Below are 21,149 nucleotides of genomic sequence, written 5' to 3' on the forward strand. Positions count from 1 at the left end.
TGAAAAATTAAATCCAATAGAATATGAGTAGAATTAATAAAATAACTGGGTTGTGTAGCAACTAGTGGTTATAATTTTTATGGGGCGTTAAACTCTATTAGAGTATGCGAGTCTGGTGTGTTGCTGAAAGCAGCCATTTAGCATTTGAACAGTGTGTTTATGCTGAACATACTTAAGATGAGGTGATCATTGGGCTGAACAGCAAAAAAGAAAGTTCTTGTTTGCCCTGACAGCTTTCTACTCTTTTACCATCTAGGCAACAACAGCATTGATTTGATAATAGCGTGACGTCACAGCCACAGAGACCGAATTTATAATTAATTGATGCTTTCGCTCAGAAGCCCCCTCGCTCTCCTTATAGTCAGCACCAGAGACAATGGGAGGAGGGTGGAGAAAGCAGAGAAGAGCGAGAAAGAAAGCAAAGGCAGCAGAAATCCCATTTTAGCTTTAATAGCATTAAGCTCAGCCACTGCCTTTAGCTAGCTCTCAGTTTTTGTTCAATTATATTTTTCTCTCTACTCTCCTTTCCCTGCATCTTATTGGACAGACAGGAAGCGCAAGTGTCAGTGAGCAAAAAAATCACTGTTTTGATTTAGACCAGGGATCTGACTTCGTGCTATCGGGAATCTCTGCTCACTTGGATTTCTTCTCTGGATGTTATTTTTACATGCCGTGGTTGGAGGCATGCTGCCTTTCTTATGCCAGTGCATTACAAACATGGGTGGATCTTGAGCATCATTCTTCTTATTCAGGACTGAAAATTCTGGTATGTGCACCTCGTAATTTGTTTACAAAAGCTCTGCACTTGACAGATTCAACTGGCTGACGTTTTCGAGCCATAAATCCAGTTCAGGTTACACTTAGGTGCTTTTTGTCTCAGCACATGCAGGTGAACGGGAAAATGCACGCTTTGTAAGGGAGATTAAGTTCATGAGGGGCCATGAAGAAAATCTGGTCCAAAAAGAGGTTTCAGGTGAGTCGTCTAGCTCTACATGTGGTTCTTCTGAAATATAGTACATTTTAGGTAGTTTTACCATATAGGTTTTTCACTCCTATATCTCCTTAACCTTGATCTAATGACATCTAATTAGCTTTCTTAATAGTTCTAACAACTTACATTCTATTGAAATTTTAAATTATTTTAGTAACAGTCCCATATTTAGGTCCACTAGAACTTGTAATGTGAGACGTCTCTTTGTAAATAAACATTTTTTGTGCTACTGGGAGAGCAAATGTGAGAATGCCTGTGGGATCAATTACCCTGTTGCCTTGGTAGCAAGATGGGAGGGTGTTTAAAATGCTGCAAACCAACAATATTGACTAAGCAAAGAAAAAAAAAACATTTTATGATCATGCATTTTTTTGCTATCTTTCCATCATGTATTTGATCTGAGTTAGTGCTGCCTCGTTGAATTAAGATTTGAGGGTCAAAGCATGTTCATTTAATGCATTTATAACCGTCCATAATTCATAGCTTACTACATCCTTAACTGTTGTTTTTGTTGTTTCCAGAGAGCTGGACACACTAGCTGGATGTTCGGAAGACTCGCTCATGGTGTGTTTAGATCTAAGAAAGCAGTAAAAGATTAAATGTGCTTGTCTGACATGATAGCTGTGCCTATAGCATAAGTGATTGTTTTGTAAATGGAAAGAGAATTAGAAAAAGATAATGATAAAAAGCATCTGGCTAATTCTCTGGCAGATGCCAATACATTTAAATATCAGTTAGGTTTTTAGAACTACGCAACAACATTTATTTGTGTGAGTATGAAAGATGAGTATGTGAATGAGTGTGTATGTGTCAGTTGTGTGTATTTGTATGCGTATGTTATCTTGTGCAGCTGCACATGCCTGCAGATAGACATTTGTTTCTATAGTAACAGTGCTTTCTTGTCTACCTCTCTTTTCTGCCGCTATGGAAGTAAAGTTTTTCGCTTGTGCAGGAAGCAAAGCAATGGTAATGCTTTCTTTACTTGTTCGTTTCTTGTGAAATTGTTGTCGTCCTCATATTTTAGTGGCAGACAATAAGTAAAGTAAATGAAACCTCTTTAAATACAAAGCTGTCTTTACTAAACATAATACTGAACAACGTACTGAACTTCATGTGTTTTGTTTGTTTTTATACAACCCTGAATCAGAAAAAGTTGGGACAGTATGGAAAATGCAAATGCAGTGTTTCTTACATTTATTTTTATTTCATTGCAGGCAGTATGAACCCAAAATGTTCATGTTTTCATGCTTTGCCTGGTCAAATTTCATTCTTTTATTTCATTTGTTAATATACCTCCATTCCTTCATTTCAGACCAGAACACATTCCCAAAAAATGGGACAGGGGCAATTAAGCACTAGTAATGAAGTAAAAATAATTGATGTGATTTCAGAGGCTCTCCATTTTGTCAAGAAATGTGTGAGAAGGTTATTAAAATCTTTAAAAAACAGTGTTCCTCAAAAAAAGATTTTAAAGGATTTGTATATATAACTCAAGATCCCCGATACCTTTTTTCCCAGCACTGGACTCTATGTTTCATTATTTACACATATGTATATATTTACATATAGAATATATAGTGTTTTTATTATATTGTAGTAATTACCATACTGTTGTATAATAGTAATTGCATAGCATAGCAAATTTTTTTTTATAATGTCCTTATTTTTTATTTTATCCTACTCTATTTTATTTACTCTATTTACTGTACTTACACTGTACTAGAGCTGCTGTAACACTCGAATTTCCCCCATGGGGATCAATAAAGGAATCTTATCTATATTTCTCCCTCGACAGTCCATAATATGATTAAACGATTCAAGAAATGTGGAGGAATTTTAGTGCATAAAAGGCAAGAACGCAAGCCTAAGCTAAACACCCTTGACCTCTGATTCATCTCTGAGTTACATTACCAAATGCTACCTAAAACTGTACTGTGCAAAAAATAAGAAGCACTGTTGAGTTCTCAGGGCTCTGAGGAATCTGGGATGGACCATCACACTGTGAAAATGTGTTTTTTGGTCAGACGAAGCATTATTTAAGGTGTTTTTTGAAAGAAATGGATGTTGTTTAATAGCAAATGGCAGAGTAGTAAATGCTGTCTGCAATGACATGAAAGATAAAATAAATGTAAGAAATGCTGTGTTTTTTTTCATACTGTCCCAACTTTTTTGAATTTAGGGTTGTACTAGTGTTGCCAAAAGGCATTGTTAAAACTGGTGCTTACACTTCTTGAAACACTATAGACTTTATGGACGAAAAAAGGCAAACAAATGGCAAAACTGTGCTTTCTCTGGTGAATTGTATTTACACTGAAATTGCTTATCACAGTGATTACTATTGAAATATTTAAGAGTGAGTTGTTTTGTATGCTGGCAACTGTAATCTGAATTGTAGTCTAAACCATGCTGAAATCCTGCCATCTTTTATTAATTGCTTGCATGAATAATTTGTTTGGAATCAATTTCCATCCATTAAACATAAAATCCTATAGTAAGACCTGATGTTTTCAATGGCTTGTGGCTGCAGTTACTTTTATGAGTAATATCAATTTGCACGTTGACTGTTTTTTATTAGCGCAGTGATCCATATTTTGCCACAGACTTCCAAATTTGGTGACCTCCTTTGATAATTAGTCTTTTGTGATACCCATTTACCACTTTGTACCATTGTTCTTGCATTACATTTACACAAAAATATCATGCCTATATATGAACAAGGGTATTCCTCATATAGTTTGCAAATAGAATGAAGTTGCACATCTTTTTTATTTGCTCACCTATTAGGCTTGAATATTTTTGAAAACGAACATTTGTTAAAGTTATATTTGTTTGACTAGCCCTCCTTTGTTTCATTGCAGACTCAGACAACACAGATGATGAGAATGGTGAGTCTCAGGTCTCCATGGAGACAAAAGAAAGGTCCAGAGCCACACAGGCTAAGGAAGCCAGCAGTCAGCTCTCAGGTAAAGATGTCCACTAGTAATTTTGATCAGGGTAGGCATGAATCTTGTCTCCGTAGTAATAAAGGATGTCTGTTCAGGTGGTGGAAAAACAACGGTGGCTCATATTCCCACTCCATGTGATGGCCCCATAGTGGAGAGAGAAATGATGGCGTTGGGCTCAAGAGCCCCAGGATTACAAGACCCCCTCCACTCTGTCAGGCAAGCAAATGTTGGGTGTGTCGAGAGCCCCCCAGTGAGACATCTGGGTGTGGAAGCCCTTGTGCGGGCCTCTCAGATCAGTGTGTACTACCCAGCGGTGGGGTCCGAGGAAAGTATGTCCTTAGCCAGTGACTACTATGGCAGCGTGTTCAGCCTCTATCGACAAAGGACGTTTTCTATATACAGTGTCCAGGAGTAAAACTGGCTCTTGCGATAACACAGCACAACACTTTGTGGTTTAAATGGGCACAAACCAAATTTACAAAAAACATTTTCATTATTTTAATTTTTTTCATTAGTCCTTATTTTTTACTCATTATTTATTTATTTCATTTTTTAAAATTGCCTTCCTTAGACTCCACTTGGTTTGTTATTCATCTTTTGAAATTTTATAATTGCATGCATTAATGGTTTTCAGCACCTTTTTGCATGCATTTGTTGTCTTGCACTGCTTGGTTTTTTCTTCATAATATTTGTTTAATTGTTTTTTTTGCTTAATTTGTTATGAAAAAAAAATCATTGACATTTGATATTTCAAAACCCACTTACATAAAGACTGTGATGCAACACTTTATTAGTGTCCTGCTATGTTATTGTTTGTCATAACATTACATTTCCCTAAATCACCCCCATTCCAGGAACCAATTGGACTGTTGTACAGGGGTAGCACCCCCACTTGTCCAAACCCAGCCATCCCAAAATGCAGAGAGCGCCAAATCTGCCTTACCCTTTGTTAGCGATGCAGACTCCACAACAGCCCAAAATGGAAGCAAAAAGGTAGGAGAAGAAGGAGAGCTTCCAGGTAAAACCAAGTCCTCCAGATCCTCTACATCATCTCAGAGTAGTGGTTCCCAGGAATCAGCCTTATTTCAGCCTTCAAAACTTTCTAGAACAAAATCCAAAATCCTTGACAAGGTAAGAGCCTTTGAGGAACGCAGGCACAGCATTGACACACCAAAAGTGCCCACATCTGGGATCTCATGGGCTGGCTTCAGCCAAAAAGGATCCTGTGATTCTGACGATGGAGGGAGTAAAGCAAATAGGACCAGTGATGAGCGCATAAGCAATGTGGCTCTCAAAAGGTCAATCTACAAGCAAAGGGCATCCTCCCTGGAGGAACGGCCCAGCTACGCTCAGAAAGTCCAGACTTTTCAAAGTAAATTCTCAGAGGAACTTCAGCGAATCAAAAAACTTGTTGGAAGGCCTAACATCAAGAAAGCATTTTCTACAGGGTATCTCGCTGAGAGAGTCATGCAGCCATTGGATAAAGTTGAGCCAATTCCACAGATCATTGATAGAGTTGCAGATGAAAAAACAGGCAGAGGTATAGTTGATTCAGAGGAGCTGCCAAAGCTGCCTGTGAAAAATCTGGCAGAACAAGCAAAAGCAGAGATGGTACACGAAGCATCTAAACCTAATAACAAAGGAACTGGGTTTAAATGCACTGGGAACCAGTCGCTGAAAGACTTAGAATGTTGCCAATTAAAGGAGGGCACTGGTAACTTGGAGAAAGACCTAGTAAACAAAGTACCCAGAAAGAGTTTACCAAAGCGGATGAGAAACACTTTGAAAGGCACATTACCATTACAACCCCAAAAAGATCTGAAAATCCCAAATCCAGAACAGCTATTACCTAAGGAGGACCAAAAGTCTTTTAAGAAAGAGCAGTCCAATTTTCAAGATGAAGCGATTAAAGCACCACCAAAGCCCCCAAGGCTAGGAACTGCTTCCACATCTCCAAGGTTATCTGATGAAGGTGAAGAAACACTCCACTTACCACTCAAAATGTCTATCCCTACCATTGTAATTGAAGATAAGCCAGTAAATGAAACAAAAGTGTTGTTTGACCAAAAGAATGCAAAACAAACAGATGAGAAGAAAAAAGAAGGAAGGCATAAGCAGAAGCCATCAAAGTCTGCAGAGCAAGGTGAGAAAAACATTTCACCTAAATGCGAGGTTTAAGGGGGGCAGGTTGTTTTAAGAATAAGATAAAAATAACATTGCATGCTCCTATTTAGCAGAACTCAGGAGGAATATAACACATTTTAACATTTAAATATGACACATTTTTGTGACTTGCAATGACACCAATAAAAATACTGTTATGAAAATATCAGCCAGCTGCAATTAGCTAGGTGTATGCAATAATTATGTACTATAGTAAGTATGGTTTAAGTCAAAAGAGAACAAAATTTTTTTTTCTAACTTAAAAGACACAAATCTTATGTCAGGAGAAAAGTAAAGTCGGGTTAGCCTGAAAGCACTGAAAAAGCTGGGAAGTCCATAGTTATTTCAGCAAGACAATGCCTGGCCTTATTCTGAATGCACTATGACAGCATTTGTTTGTTTATTAGGATTTTAATGTCATGTTTTACACTCTTTGGTTACATTCATGACAGAAACGGTAGTTACTCATTACACAAGATTCATCAGTTCACAAGGTTATATTGAACACAGTCATGGACAATTCTGTATCTCCAATTCATCTCACTTGCATATCTTTGGACTGTGGGAGGAAACCGGAGCACCCGGTGGAAACCCATGCAAACACAGGGAAAACATGCAAACTCCACACAGAATGGACCCGGACTGCCCCACCTGGGGATCGAACCCAGGACCTCCTTGCTGTGAGGCGACAGTGCTACCCACTTAGCCACCATGCTGCCCCCAATGATAGCACAGCACAGAGTGCGTTTGCCTGACTGGCCTGTCTGCAGTGGACTTCAGATCTGTCTTGTATTCAAAATTTACTGTAACATAAAGAGGAGACTGTCAAATGATTAAAAACTGTAATACTGTACATAGAAAAGGTGATATAACACAGTGATAAACATGCCTCTGTTCCAACTCTTCTTGGGTGTGTTTTAAACTCACAGAAAACTTTTTTTTTACTGCATTTTATAAAATGTCCCAGCTTTTCTGAAAATAAGGTTTGTGTTTAACATCCCTCTGTTTAAAAATTCTATCTGGAAAAACCTACATAAATCATACATTACACTTAATATTTATCTCAAATAATATAGATGCATTGCACCTAAAAGTGGTTATACATGTAATTTATGTAGACTGATAAAAATACACTGTACACCAACTTCAAACCTGACTCCATCTGTAAAGCATGATGGTGGGAGCATCATACTGAGGGGCATCGTTATCACCTTATAAACCTAAAAATTTGCATCAATTAGGGGAACAATGATGTCAGGGTAGCGGACGCCTGAAGCTAGAAGACGGAATAAGACAATCACTTAAAAAAGTAAGTTTTTACATATTTGTCATACTAAATGGTTTTAGATTCTCACATGAGGTGTAACAAATGACAAAAATGAACATTTGACAATAATCATTTTGTTAACTTGTAAATAAAATGATAAAATGTTTATGCAACACCTACAGTATATCAGTATAAAAAAAGCAATTGCATCCTAATTTTTAAATTAAATCCTGTGCCACATTAAAGGGTTTTTAAAAATGAGCTGCGTGTTTAAAGTTCTGTCCCAACAGCAGCATTAGGCTCTAATTTGGGTCTTTGACTAGGTTTTTTTAATGATAAAATCATGAACATTAACTATATACTAGATCTGAGGCAGGTGAGTTTCTTATATGTTTGTTTGGGCTTTTTGAGACTTTCTAGAAGTGCTCTTCAAGGATTTTTGGTTCTTCTGTTCTCTCCATTCACCACAGGTTCTCTCCATTCGAAGATAATTGCCCACACAGTGGTTTCATGCATAGCTAGTTGGTGGTGTTTTTATTATTTTGGAACAATTCAGTATGACAAATATGCAAAAATAGAAATAGTGTTTCTTCTTCAGTGTAGTCTGTGAAAATGTATTCAGTGTGTGTAATAAAGCCATGGAAAGTATCATTGTTTGGTGTTATTAGTTCAGGAAGGAATGTATTAGTTTATTTTTTATGACTTTAACAGGTATTAGGCCACTTTTTATGAGAATTTAAGTATACTTTTAGGTCATTTAAAAATAATTTCACTTGCTGTCTTGCAACTCTATATTAAAATCTGAAAAAATCTAATTAGTTCAGATTATTTCTTAATTGCTGTTGCAAAACCCATTTATCCTCTGCTTTTCCAGAGGACTCCTCTGATGATTCCTACATGTCTGCAGAAGAGGATGCAGCAGGAGGTCCAGTGTTCAAACTTCCTCTTCGGGACATTGTTGTGGCTGAAGGCTCTGAGGTGAAACTGGAGTGTATCATTGCAGGAAAAACCTCCCGAGGTACAAATTTGCAGAAAAATGAAGCATTTAAGGCCCTTCCTAAACATTCTAAATTAGAGGCATAATTTTAATATTATTGTTTTTCTTCCACCAATCAGTAATGGCATTTCATAAAACACACCATGTTTAAACTCCATAATAAGCAGGATGCATATTGCGCCTCTCTCTGTTATGCATATGCAAATGAGGAAAATGTGGGATGTAAGTTTAGTTTAAGATTTAAACAAAAATCTTAAAAAGGGTAAGATTTTGGATGGTTGGCTAATTATTTACTCACCGAGCACTTTGCAATTTATTAGGCACACCTATTCGGTATGTGTGTTCACTGATTATTTTATGAGCTACAAATATGATGCAGATAAACTTATATATACAATTACTGTCTGTAGCCCATCTGTTATTATGCACACTTTGTTACCTCCCTGTACACCATTTATTGAAAAAGACCCCCATAGGACCCCAGCTAATCAAATGTTTTTGAATGTTGTGGCATTCTCAGCACTGCAGTGACACTAAGATGGTAATGACTTGGGTTTTGTTTTGGTATGAGTGTATTAGGTGCAGCAGTATTTGGGGATTTTTACATACATACTGGCCTCTTTGTTATGAACACATGCTACTACTGTTACCATGTTACTGCAGGTCACTGTAGTGTTGAAAATGGTTCACCACCCATATAGCATCTGGTCGCTAGTGGCCCTATGGGGGTTTCACTCACAATTGACGAATGGGATACAGGTGAAAGTGTTCAGAGTGTTCATAATTGCATAACCACATAGTTATTCTGTATAATAATTATAGCTTATGAAATAATGTATGTACCAGATAAGTGTAACTAATAAAGTGCTTGTGTAAGTGAGTGTGTATTCTTTTTGTTTTACTAACATCAGGGCAATCAGCAGCAGTAAGTTTTGTGCATGAACTTATTTCGTCTTTCCAAAGAGAGTGGTTGCCAGGTCCATTGTTTACCTTTTAAGTAACCACAAACTTTGGTTTTATGGTTTGGGTGTTGTAATGAATGGGCTAACTGGACAAGAGGGGGCGTCGCACACACGCAGAGATGTATAACAAAAATTTTATTTTATTTTTTTAAATAAATTTTTCCCCTTTTTTCTCCCCCTTTAGCGCATCCAATTTGCATCGTGCTTCCGCTCTGCTAATCTAGACCCATGACTAAACTATACTTGACCCTAAGTCTCCAATCAAGGATCCACAGCTGCCTGCTTAAATGCTCTGAGCATTACACCTAACAAGGTGCAGCTGTGGATCATTAGCAGGAGACCAATCATAATGAGGGGGCGTTGGCTTGACACTGAAAACAAAACTTCTCTAACATGTGCGCCCAGAAAAAGGGGCGTGGTACATAAACAATCCGGGAGCCCAAAGAGGCTTGATTCGTGACAGGTGTTTTACATACATTGAAGTAGTTGTATAATGATCTATAAACTCAATGTCTATTTGGTTGCTTTTTACAGGGCTGACACCCTAATCATACTGTTTAAAAAGATATTTGAAGATTGATTATGTTAAAATTTTCTTATTAAAATGACAGAATGCAATTTGCATAGCTGCAGCTTTAATACATTGAACACTAATTCCAGATAAACTATGATTGCAGATTTGTATTGCATTTTGTGACCTTGCTACATCGAGATCTTAGTGATGTTATGTAGGCAAGAAGAGGTTTTTCAAAGTACAAAATGCATATTTATTGTAACATGGTAAAAAATTGACTGTAAAATTAGGAAGACACAGTGTAGATAGTAAACAGTATCAGGAATTTAGTGTTTTAGGTATGTGACCTCAGATAACATGCCAGTGTTTTACAGACACTAAACAGAGCTGTCAGATAAAAGGTTTCTGATTAGATAATGATAACCTTTTAGACACCTTTTTTAACATGTAAAATGTCTTTGGATTTAAATTGCATTTGATCACATTATAAAGTCTATAACAATCAATTTAGGCTTGTGAATAAATGTTTCTATGGCCGCTGCATGTTTCTGATTTAAGACTACTTGTTGGCAGTGACATGGAGGAAAGGTGACTTGCAGCTAGGGGATGGTACTGGCTATGACATAGAAGAGGAGGGGGGACGGCACAGTCTCCGGATCAGCCAGATGAGACCCAGTGACGCAGGAACCTATTCCATCACAGCCAAGAGCAAAATGGGACAGGCATCCTGCTGGGCCACGCTTTCAATTAATTCAGGTGAATAGAGTGTCTAAATCCCATTACCTGTTCTACAAGTAATGCTTTAAACTGTAATTATTAACCATGTCTTTTTAGTACAGTCTAAAATGAAAGAGTGTTATTTAGGCTCCCTATTGGTTGTCACGATGAATGATAAAAAGAGCTCTCTGTCCTTAATGAAATAAATCACACTTCTGTCCTGTATTTGATCATTGTTCAAACAGCAAAGCATTTTACTGACAAGGAGGCAGCCAAGTAAGGATTATATACACCGATCAGCCATAACATTAAAACCACCTCCTTGTTTCTACACTCACTGTCCATTTTATCAGCTCCACTTACCATATAAAAGCACTTTGTAGTTCTACAATTACTGACTGTAGTCCATCTGTTTCTCTACATACTTTTTTAGCCTGCTTTTATGCTATTTTTCAATGGTCAGGACCCCCACAGAGCAGGTATTATTTAGGTGGTGGATCATTCTCTGCAGTGACACTGACATGGTGGTGGTGTGTTAATGTGTGTTGTGCTGGTATGAGTGGATAAGACACAGCAATGCTGATGAAATTTTTAAACACCTCACTGTCACTGCTGGACTGAGAATAGTCCACCAACCAAAAATATCCAGTCAACAGCGCCCCATGGGCAGTGTCTTGTGACCACTGATAAAGGTCTAGAAGATGACCAACTCAAACGACAGCAATAGACGAGCGATCGTCTCTGACTTTACATCTACAAGGTGGACCAGCTAGGTAGGAGTGTCTGATAGAGTGGACAGTGAGTGGACACGGTATTTAAAAACTCCATCAGCGCTGCTGTGTCTGATCCACTCATACCAGCACAACACACACTAACACACCACCACCATGTCATTGTCACTGCAGTGCTGAGAATGATCCATCACCTAAATAATACCTACTCTGTAGTGGTCCTGGGAGAGTCCTGACCATTGAAGAACAGCATGAAAGGGGGCTAACAAAGCATGCAGAGAAACAGATGGACTACAGTCAGTAATTGTAGAACTACAAAGTGCTTCTATATGGTAAGTGGAGCTGATAAAATGGACAGTGAGTGTAGAAACAAGGAGGTGGTTTTAATGTTATGGCTGATCAGTGTATATTAGTTAGTGTTACTGCTGTATTTACTACAACTTTTATATAAATGCTGTATTCACAAAATTTCAGGATCCAGATGTATCTAAATGTGTCACTTTATGTTTCTATAAAGCTGCAGCTGTTTTTGGAAGTGCTCTTGCTATCTGGGACTAGTGCAGATGCCAGGCCTGTGTTTCCTTTTTAGGTCACTAGGTACACAGTATATTTATAGTGGCTCTTGTTCCTTGAAATAATTGCAGCCTGTTTTCTTTTCCCACTGTAAGATAAATGTGTCCTTATAGCCAGAAAATTCGGCCACGAGGCAAAGTAAACTTTCCACACAAGTTTAAAACTTCATGCATAGGTTACTGAGGATGAATACATGGTAAAAGTCAAAAGTTTACATACACTTGTAAGAAATATGCATGTCATGACAGTCTTGAGATTTCAATGACATTTGCTTTCTGCAGACAAATTAACCCTAGTTTTCTAGTCTTAATCACTAACAAGAAATTAAGTGGCAATATCAAAAAGTACAATTACATTATAGAACTTATTCTACCAAATGAATCATCTAATGTGCTGTATAAACATTGTTCGCTCAGCAGATTGGGTTGTTAAATAAATTATGTTAGACCTATGTATGTGGACATCTGACCCTAAGCTTGTTGGACATTTTATTTTAAAACAATGGACAATTATATGCATCTGCCCTTGATTTGCAACTAGAACAGCCTTCACTTTCACTCCTAGGAAATGTTTCACAAGATTTTATGTGTCTGTGGGAATTTGTGCTGATTAACTCAATGGAACATTTGTGAGGTCAAGCCATATACAGGTCCTTCTCAAAAAATTAGCATATTGTAATCATAAAGTTCATTATTTTCCATAATGTAATGATAAAAATTAAACTTTCATATATTTTAGATTCATTGCACACCAACTGAAATATTTCAGGTCTTTTATTGTTTTAATACTGATGATTTTGGCATACAGCTCATGAAAACCCAAAATCTCAAATCTCAAAAAATTAGCATATTTCATCCGACCAATAAAAGAAAAGTGTTTTTAATACAAAAAAAGTCAACCTTCAAATAATTATGTTCAGTTATGCACTCAATACTTGGTCGGGAATCCTTTTGCAGAAATGACTGCTTCAATGCGGCGTGGCATGGAGGCAATCAGCCTGTGGCACTGCTGAGGTGTTATGGAGGCCCAGGATGCTTCGATAGCGGCCTTAAGCTCATCCAGAGTGTTGGGTCTTGTGTCTCTCAACTTTCTCTTCACAATATCCCACAGATTCTCTATGGGGTTCAGGTCAGGAGAGTTGGCAGGCCAATTGAGCACAGTAATACCATGGTCAGTAAACCATTCACCAGTGGTTTTGGCACTGTGAGCAGGTGCCAGGTCGTGCTGAAAAATGAAATCTTCATCTCCATAAAGCTTTTCAGCAGATGGAAGCATGAAGTGCTACAAAATCTCCTGATAGCTAGCTGCATTGACCCTGCCCTTGATAAAACACAGTGGACCAACACCAGCAGCTGACATGGCACCCCAGACCATCACTGACTGTGGGTACTTGACACTGGACTTCAGGCATTTTGGCATTTCCTTCTCCCCAGTCTTCCTCCAGACGCTGGCACCTTGATTTCCGAATGACATGCAAAATTTGCTTTCATCCGAAAACAGTACTTTGGACCACTGAGCAACAGTCCAGTGCTGCTTCTCTGTAGCCCAGGTCAGGCGCTTCTGCCGCTGTTTCTGGTTCAAAAGTGGCTTGACCTGGGGAATGCGGCACCTGTAGCCCATTTCCTGCACACGCCTGTGCACGGTGGCTCTGGATGTTTCTACTCCAGACTCAGTCCACTGCTTCCGCAGGTCCCCCAAGGTCTGGAATCGGCCCTTCTCCACAATCTTCCTCAGGGTCCGGTCACCTCTTCTCGTTGTGCAGCGTTTTCTGCCACACTTTTTCCTTCCCACAGACTTCCCACTGAGGTGCCTTGATACAGCACTCTGGGAACAGCCTATTCGTTCAGAAATCGTTCAGTCTTACCCATGATTGCAGTTTTGAGTAATGAACCAGGCTGGGAGTTTTTAAAAGCCTCAGGAATCTTTTGCAGGTGTTTAGAGTTAATTCGTTGATTCAGATGATTAGGTTAATAGCTCGTTTAGAGAACCTTTTCATGATATGCTAATTTTTTGAGATAGGAATTTTGGGTTTTCATGAGCTGTATGCCAAAATCATCAGTATTAAAACAATAAAAGACCTGAAATATTTCAGTTGGTGTGCAATGAATCTAAAATATATGAAAGTTTAATTTTTATCATTACATTATGGAAAATAATGAACTTTATCACAATATGCTAATTTTTTGAGAAGGACCTGTAGGTGCTCAGGTGGCACCGTGGTAAAACACGCTAGCACACCAGAGCTGAGAGGCTGGGCATCCGGCAGGCTGGGTGCCTACATTAACAACGATTGGCTGTTGTTCATACAGGGTGGGAAGCCGGATCAGGGCTCCTCATAACTGATGCAATTACGACCTCTGCTGGCTGACTGATGGCGCCTGCACAGATTCGAGGAATAATGCATTAATCAGGGTGTGGCTCTCCGTACACAAAACTGATCCGCATATAAACCCGCATATGTGCAGGTGAAAAGATGCAGTCGGTACTGCACACATGTCGGAGGGGGTGTGTGTGAGTTGCGGCGTTCCTCAGTCAGCACAGGAGGTCAGCATCGGTAGAGGGTGGAGGGGAAGTGTAATGCAGTCAGGGTAATTGGATACTGGGGGAAAAAAATTTCAGAAAAAATAAACACGTTCAGTAGGGTTAAGGTCAAAGCTCTTTGCAGATTACTGGAATTCCTTACACCAATCTCATTTAAGAATAGCTTTATGGACTTTGTTTTCTGCACAGGGGCGGGGGCGGCACGGTGGCTAAGTGGGTAGCACTGTTGCCTCACAGCAAGAAGGTCCTGGGTTCGATCCCCAGGTGGGGCAGTCCAGGTCCTTTCTGTGTGGAGTTTGCATGTTCTCCCTGTGTCCGCGTGGGTTTACTCCGGGTGCTCTGGTTTCCTCCCACAGTCCAAAGACATGCAAGTGAGGTGAATTGGAGATACTAAATTGTCCATGACTTTGTTCAATATAACCTTGTGAACCGATGAACCTTGTGTAATGAGTAACTACCATTTCCTATCATGAATGTAACCAAAAGTGTGAAACATGACGTTAAAATTCTAATAAACAAAGCACGAGGTGGAGTCTGGAATCTTTAAGCAGGTGTTCACTGCCTATTTTGCAAATGGTGTGGCTGAAACCACGTTGAACCTTATTGTCAGGAAGGGTGTCCACATACTTTTGACTATACAGAGTATTTATTAGATGTTTCCATGCATGCTGTTTAATGCTCTCCTAACACAATACAGCAGGCTGTAGATGTTTATTGTTGTGTCGAGTGCAGTCAGACTACTCTTATAAAGCATTTCTGGAATTTTCCATTCATGTGCAGTTTGTTCTGCTTCAGTGGTGCCTTCTGTAAGCGAAGCAGTTTTGATTGAACCATTAGGGAGCGATACATTAATCACTTGTCTCCAGCTGTGGTCAGTTAGAGCTCACTCTCTTCACCATCTGCCTGTGTTCATCACCCACTACCCTCTCGAATCTGTCTCCTCACTTTCCAAGTCTTGCTACCATGGCAACACCCGTCGTGGTAAAAGAAAAAAAGGCAATACTGTGGCAGTGTAGGCTACACTTATGGTGTTGAGTGGGATGAATAAGGATCTGTTTTAATGTCTGTGTTTATTTGTTATGACCATAAGTATGTGGACACCTAAACATCACATAATTACATAAAATAGCAAAAACTATGTGGACACCTGCCTATAAGCTTGTTGTTTTTATGGACCCTGCTTTATACACATTGAGCATATTAACAATGTTTGTGTCTGGAACACCTGGACCCAATAAATAGTGGGGTTTCTACAGTCTTTTGGCCATATAGTGTATATGTGCTTAGTACGGATCTTTAGCGGTGCTATAATAGCCAATCATCTGTGATAGATTCACAGAGCCAAAAGCCATTCTTTATTGTAGTTTTTTTTAGATGTGCTTAATAAGGTTGACGTCAGGGCTCAGTGCCTTCCAGTTAGAGCCTTCTACACCAGCAACTTATTTTTTATTTATAAATTTTTTATTTATATTTTATGCATTTCTCCCGACTTTTTAGCATGTCCAATTGCCCGATTGCATCACGCTTTTTCTCCACTAATGTCGACCCCCACTCTGATTTGAGAGCGAAGCCAACCCACGCCCCCTCCCACATGTGGGCAGCAGCCATATGCATTTTGTCACCCACACTAGGTGAGTGCATATATGCGAATCAGCCTTGTGTACGGAGAAACACACCCTGATCCGCACTCTATCACCGCCTCTGTGCAGGCGCCATCAATCAGCCAGCAGAGGTCATAGTGCATCATTGACGAGGAGTCTCTATCCAGCTTAATACCCCACCCCTATATAAACAACAGGCCAATTGTTGTTCATGTGGCCGCTCAGCCAGCCATATTGCAGAGCTGAGATTCGATACGTTGTATTCGAAACCCCAGCTGTGGTGCGCTAGCGTGTGTTTTTACTGCTGCGCCACCTGAGCGGCCACCAGCAAATAATTTTAATGAATCTCTCTTCGTACCCTGGCCAATAACATGGTAAAATAGGAAAACAACTGTTGTCTTAAAGAGAGCACACTTGCCTAAAATTTCACATTTAGCATTGTTTTTTTTCCCACTAAAACCAAGGGTTCCAGCACAAATACATACAATAACATAAATACATATCAATACCATTATCCAGCATTACAAATGGTTAAGATGAAAAAAAAAAGCCGTATGAAATGTGTGTGTGTGTGTGTGTGTGTGTGTGTGTATATGTGTGTCTATGTGATGGGAGGGCGACCTTTCCCTTTCGCCTTGTTTAATTTAGGTATATTCAATTTCCCTGCACTTTGGCGCTTTCTGTTTGCATGACGACCTTGCTGGGTGAGAAGGCGTGCAGGCTAGCACATGCTTTTTACAGCAAGTGTTTTCTTTAAACCAGTCAGTGGTGGATTCTTACCTACCATGTACACATGCTTTTCTTCAGCGTTCATGCTGCATTGCAATTTAAATTGATTGAGCATTAAGGCTTTAAGTGTTCCTAGGACCACAGTAATTTTGAAGTGGAACAATATGTCTAAATACTTTCTAAATCCACAGTTTACCAGATGTTTGCTCACTATGGGTAAAAATTGTGTTAATTTCATTTAATTTGTGTCTTTCTCAGAATCTGTTCAGAGTCAGAGTGGGTCTTTGAGCTTGCCGCTGAAAAAGCCCTTTAGTTCAGTGCTTACTGATGAGAAGACCCCCATGGAGGAGAGGATGGAAAGTCCATGTTTTAAAGAACCATCAACATTCCAGGTCACCCTCTATTTCTGTCATCGTAGTCTTGAATAAACAATTTAAACCAATTATTCATGTGTTTTGAAGAATAAATTATTAATTTGCTTTTTGTTACTTGTTATAATTGTCAGTTGATACTAAGATTTATCAATTCCAATAGGTTACATTGAGTGACCAGATGGTCACAGAGGGAGAGGATGTAAATCTATATGTCCAGGTTTGTGGGCAGCCTAAACCAGTGGTCTGCTGGTAAGAAACTTGTTTTTTCTTTTGTTTTTGCTTGCATGTTTCCCATAAGTTTTCCTTCCTATTTCCAGAAAATGTTGTTGATTGCATATTGTAAATCTGTCAAACCTCTGTTTAAAAATAATATTAGAATGAAAACTTTATTTTAGGTTTAAGGATAGAGTGAAAATCAAAGCTGGTGGACAGCATGAGCTCACTGAGATGGACAATGGAAAGTGTGAGCTGAAAATTAAATCAGCAGAAAAATCTGATGCTGGAGTTTACATGTGCAAGATCCTTAATGAATATGGCACCAAACAGACGGAATGTCAGCTGGAGGTTAAAGGTGAGATCATATTTTTACTAGCAGCTTTGGTCAGTGTCCAAGTGGGTCCAGTGCCATCCAGAAATGCCAGGTGGAAATATAGTCTGGACAGGACAGGCAGCAGTAATTAACTTACAATTTTTGGAAAGGTGGTTAATTAATACTACTACTACTACTACTAATAGCAACAACATAACAATAATAATTATAATAATGAGGGCAGTGGTTGCTAGGTGGTTAAGGCACTAAACTGCTGATCAGTGTTAAAGCTTTGAATCTTACTACACCAGCTCTTGAGCAGGTCCTTTAAATTAATTTCTTAGTAGTTCACTAAGAAGTAGTGAAGTAGACCTATTATCTAACATCATCTTCATTTTTTTCCCCCAGCCTTTCCACATCCAGAGATTTTAACTATCACCAGTCCCCTGCAAGACCTCAAGGTCAGAGCTGGCAGAACAGCCCTCTTTGAATGCCATATGACTGGACCATATGATGTTGAAGTGGACTGGCTGGCTAATGGGAAACTAATCCAGCCAGCTCTGCTAGACTGTAAGATGCAGTTTGATGGAAAGAGGTGTCGCTTGCAGCTCAAATCGGTGCATGAGGATGACAGCGGTGTTTATACCTGCAAACTCAGCACTGCAAAAGGTGAGCTTGCCATAAGAGTGTTATCATTATTTGGATCAAGACTAATAATTAATTGTAGAAAACTTTTATTAATAACTCAAACATGTCTTACTTCAAGTTCTTGAATGCTGCAGCGGAAAAACTTAGAATTTAGTCTCAGTAAAAGAGACAATAACTGTTTTGTTCTTTAAATAAAATGTCATTCTGAGGACTAACATACAGAATCAGGTTGCCTAGACATACGCAGGTGTTTACATTTCAAAGCCAGCATCTGTCATGGTTGTGTGTGTGCTAATAGCATTAATGCTAAAAGGTACATATCCATTTTGGAGCCACAACAATAAAACCACCTGCCAAATTTTGTGTAGGCCCCCCATGCCAGCAAAACAACTATAACCTATAATATAAGTCTTATGTGAACTCCATCTCTGAAAGTGTCCTGTGGAATCTGGTACCAACATGTTAACAATCAGTGGATCTATGGATTGGACTTGTTTTTGTCCAACACACCCCACAGATGATCTGTTGGATTGAGCTTTGTGGAATTTGCAGGTTAAGTCAACACTTTGAACTCTTGGTCATGTTCCTCAAACCATTCCTAAACGAGTTGCAGTGTCACATTATCTGGCTACAAGAGTAATACCATAAAGGGTCTTAATCTGCAACAATGTTTAGGTAGGTGGTTCGTGTCATGATAACATAAATATTAATGCAACTACCAAAGGTTTCCAAGCAGATCAGTGCCCAGAGCAACACACTGCCTCAGCTGGCGTCCTCCTCAAAGATAGTATAGACGTTTAAAAAATAAAGATTACAAAATTCTTGTATGCTGGCTGCATTTGGGTGTTCAAGAAGGACAATGGCACAATGCTGGCCTACATGGCTTTCTCAAAGTACTGAGCTTAAACCTACTGAGAATATGTGTGCGGTGCTAAAAAGTTAAGTCTGTGCCAGAAAACAGCTCTATTAAAACTGCCACAAAAGTGGTCAAACATCAACCCAAATTTGTGCCTGAAATGTGGTAATAAAAGCAGCTACTCAAGGTGAAAACTGCTAAGGGACATAATAAAATTTTAAAAGAGTGCTGTATGTGTATTTATGTGTATATACTTTTAAAATCCTTTTATCCACAAATCCACAAAAAATAAAATAAAAAGACTTAATTTTGTACTTACTTGTATTTGTATTGTTTTTGTGTGTTTTTTTAACAAAATATGGGGAACAATTCAAATTCATAAAAATTTAAGCTGCTGAGACATTAACCATGTATGTAAGCTTTTGACTAACTGTAAGGGAAACCCAGCTAGTTGGTTGGAATTGGCATATAATTAATAGGAAATAGATAAGGGTAAAAAGGGGATAACAAGTAATTAAATAAACATTTTTACATTAATAAATGTAATATCTTTTATAATCACTTGATAGAGTTCGCGTCTGGTGACTGTGAGGGAAAGTTCAGACAATCAGCACCCCCTGATTTTCTTCTATTGACAGGTCTTCAAGTAGTAGTTGCAAAGCTTTAGGGTTTAGATTTGTAATGAAAGCATTGGCATAAATTCAAGAAAAATATAAATATTTCACTAGTGATCTCAGACTTTTGCCCCATTCTGTGTATATTTAAACATCTATATTACATACACTGATCGGCCATAACATTAAAACCACCTCCTTGTTTCTACACTCACTGTCTATTTTATCAGCTCCACTTACCATATAGAAACACTTTGTAGTTCTACGGACAATATAAATGTGATTGTGAGATTCTGCTGGTTTGTTTGATATAAAAATTGTCAATATTATTACAAATACAGCCCTGTAATATTACAAAATATAAACACTGTAATTTGTCAGAACTACAGTGTTTTAGGTATTCAAGGTAACATAAACAAAATAGGCTGAACTTCTCCTGTGCCCGAATACAGGCAGTGGTCTGCCATGGGGTTAATTTTAAGAGTAGGTCTGTCTTAATACTTAGTAGGTATGTCTTAATTAGTTTTTTTAACTGTAATAATCCTCTAGCTACTGGGTTGTTTGTTTATGGTAATTATTTTAAATGCTGAAGTATTTCATGTCTTGATATTTGTTCCTGTTCTTCATTACTATAAATCACTGAACGGTTTTGGCTCAGAATATATCTCAGATATGTTTAGAGAATATAAACCCAATAGATCTTTTAGATCCATAGACTAGGTCAGCTAGTCAAGTAAACTAAACATGGTGAAGCAGCATTTAGCTGTTACGCTGCATGTTACTAGTTTTTTATGTAATAGAGCACACAGCAGTGTTGTGATGTGGTTTATATTTAAATGGGTTGCTTTAAGGTTCTCATAGGTGTGAGAGGTCTGATTTTTGGATAAACTGTCAAGCCCAGGGTGCAAGTTTTGCTAAAAAAACATTACACATGCATTGCAAAGTTTAACATGTAATTACTTAGTGGCTCTGTACTTATGCAAAACAGACCTTTATGGTTTAAATGTTTTAAGCGATTAATACATTCACAGTTTGATATGTCACATAAATGCCTAATTTTCCCTATTTTAAATAACTCTGTTAGACTATCATCTACCTGTCCCTTCAGTAGTCATGGATCATCAGTACAGTAGCGTCGGAACAAAAACATTCCATTAATGAGTTAGGCTATTTAATATATTACACTTCAAATTATGTTTCTTATTTTCAGCTTGAAACTGGATATTTGTGATTAATGGTGTGTATTGGGTTCTACAAAATAAACTACACTAAGTTGACATTGCAAATGTCCATATCTCTCTTTACCGGCTGCATGGGGTCTGTCCTCTGGAAAACAAGTCTGTTAATTTGGCACATTCGGCAGCATCTTCTTCCAACCCCCCTTTTTTTAACTGTTT

The 21,149-nt window shown here is 38.5% G+C and overlaps 1 protein-coding gene across 1 annotated transcript in view; it reads left to right on the top strand.

Moving 5' to 3' along the window:
* Positions 1-4,758: 4,758 nt before the first annotated feature.
* spega (striated muscle enriched protein kinase a) overlaps positions 4,759-21,149 on the top strand; it is a gene marked incomplete at its 5' end in the record, with an annotated part of 49,750 nt that continues 33,359 nt past the window's right edge. Inside the window, 7 exons of the mRNA XM_062997639.1 lie at positions 4,759-6,079; positions 8,241-8,384; positions 10,413-10,595; positions 16,990-17,123; positions 17,266-17,354; positions 17,501-17,676; positions 18,043-18,303. Coding sequence (XP_062853709.1) covers positions 4,759-6,079; positions 8,241-8,384; positions 10,413-10,595; positions 16,990-17,123; positions 17,266-17,354; positions 17,501-17,676; positions 18,043-18,303 — 2,308 coding nt within the window. The remainder of the gene's footprint in view (positions 6,080-8,240; positions 8,385-10,412; positions 10,596-16,989; positions 17,124-17,265; positions 17,355-17,500; positions 17,677-18,042; positions 18,304-21,149) is intronic.

This window comes from Trichomycterus rosablanca, chromosome 6 (assembly GCF_030014385.1).
Source record: "Trichomycterus rosablanca isolate fTriRos1 chromosome 6, fTriRos1.hap1, whole genome shotgun sequence".
NCBI lineage: Eukaryota > Metazoa > Chordata > Actinopteri > Siluriformes > Trichomycteridae > Trichomycterus > Trichomycterus rosablanca.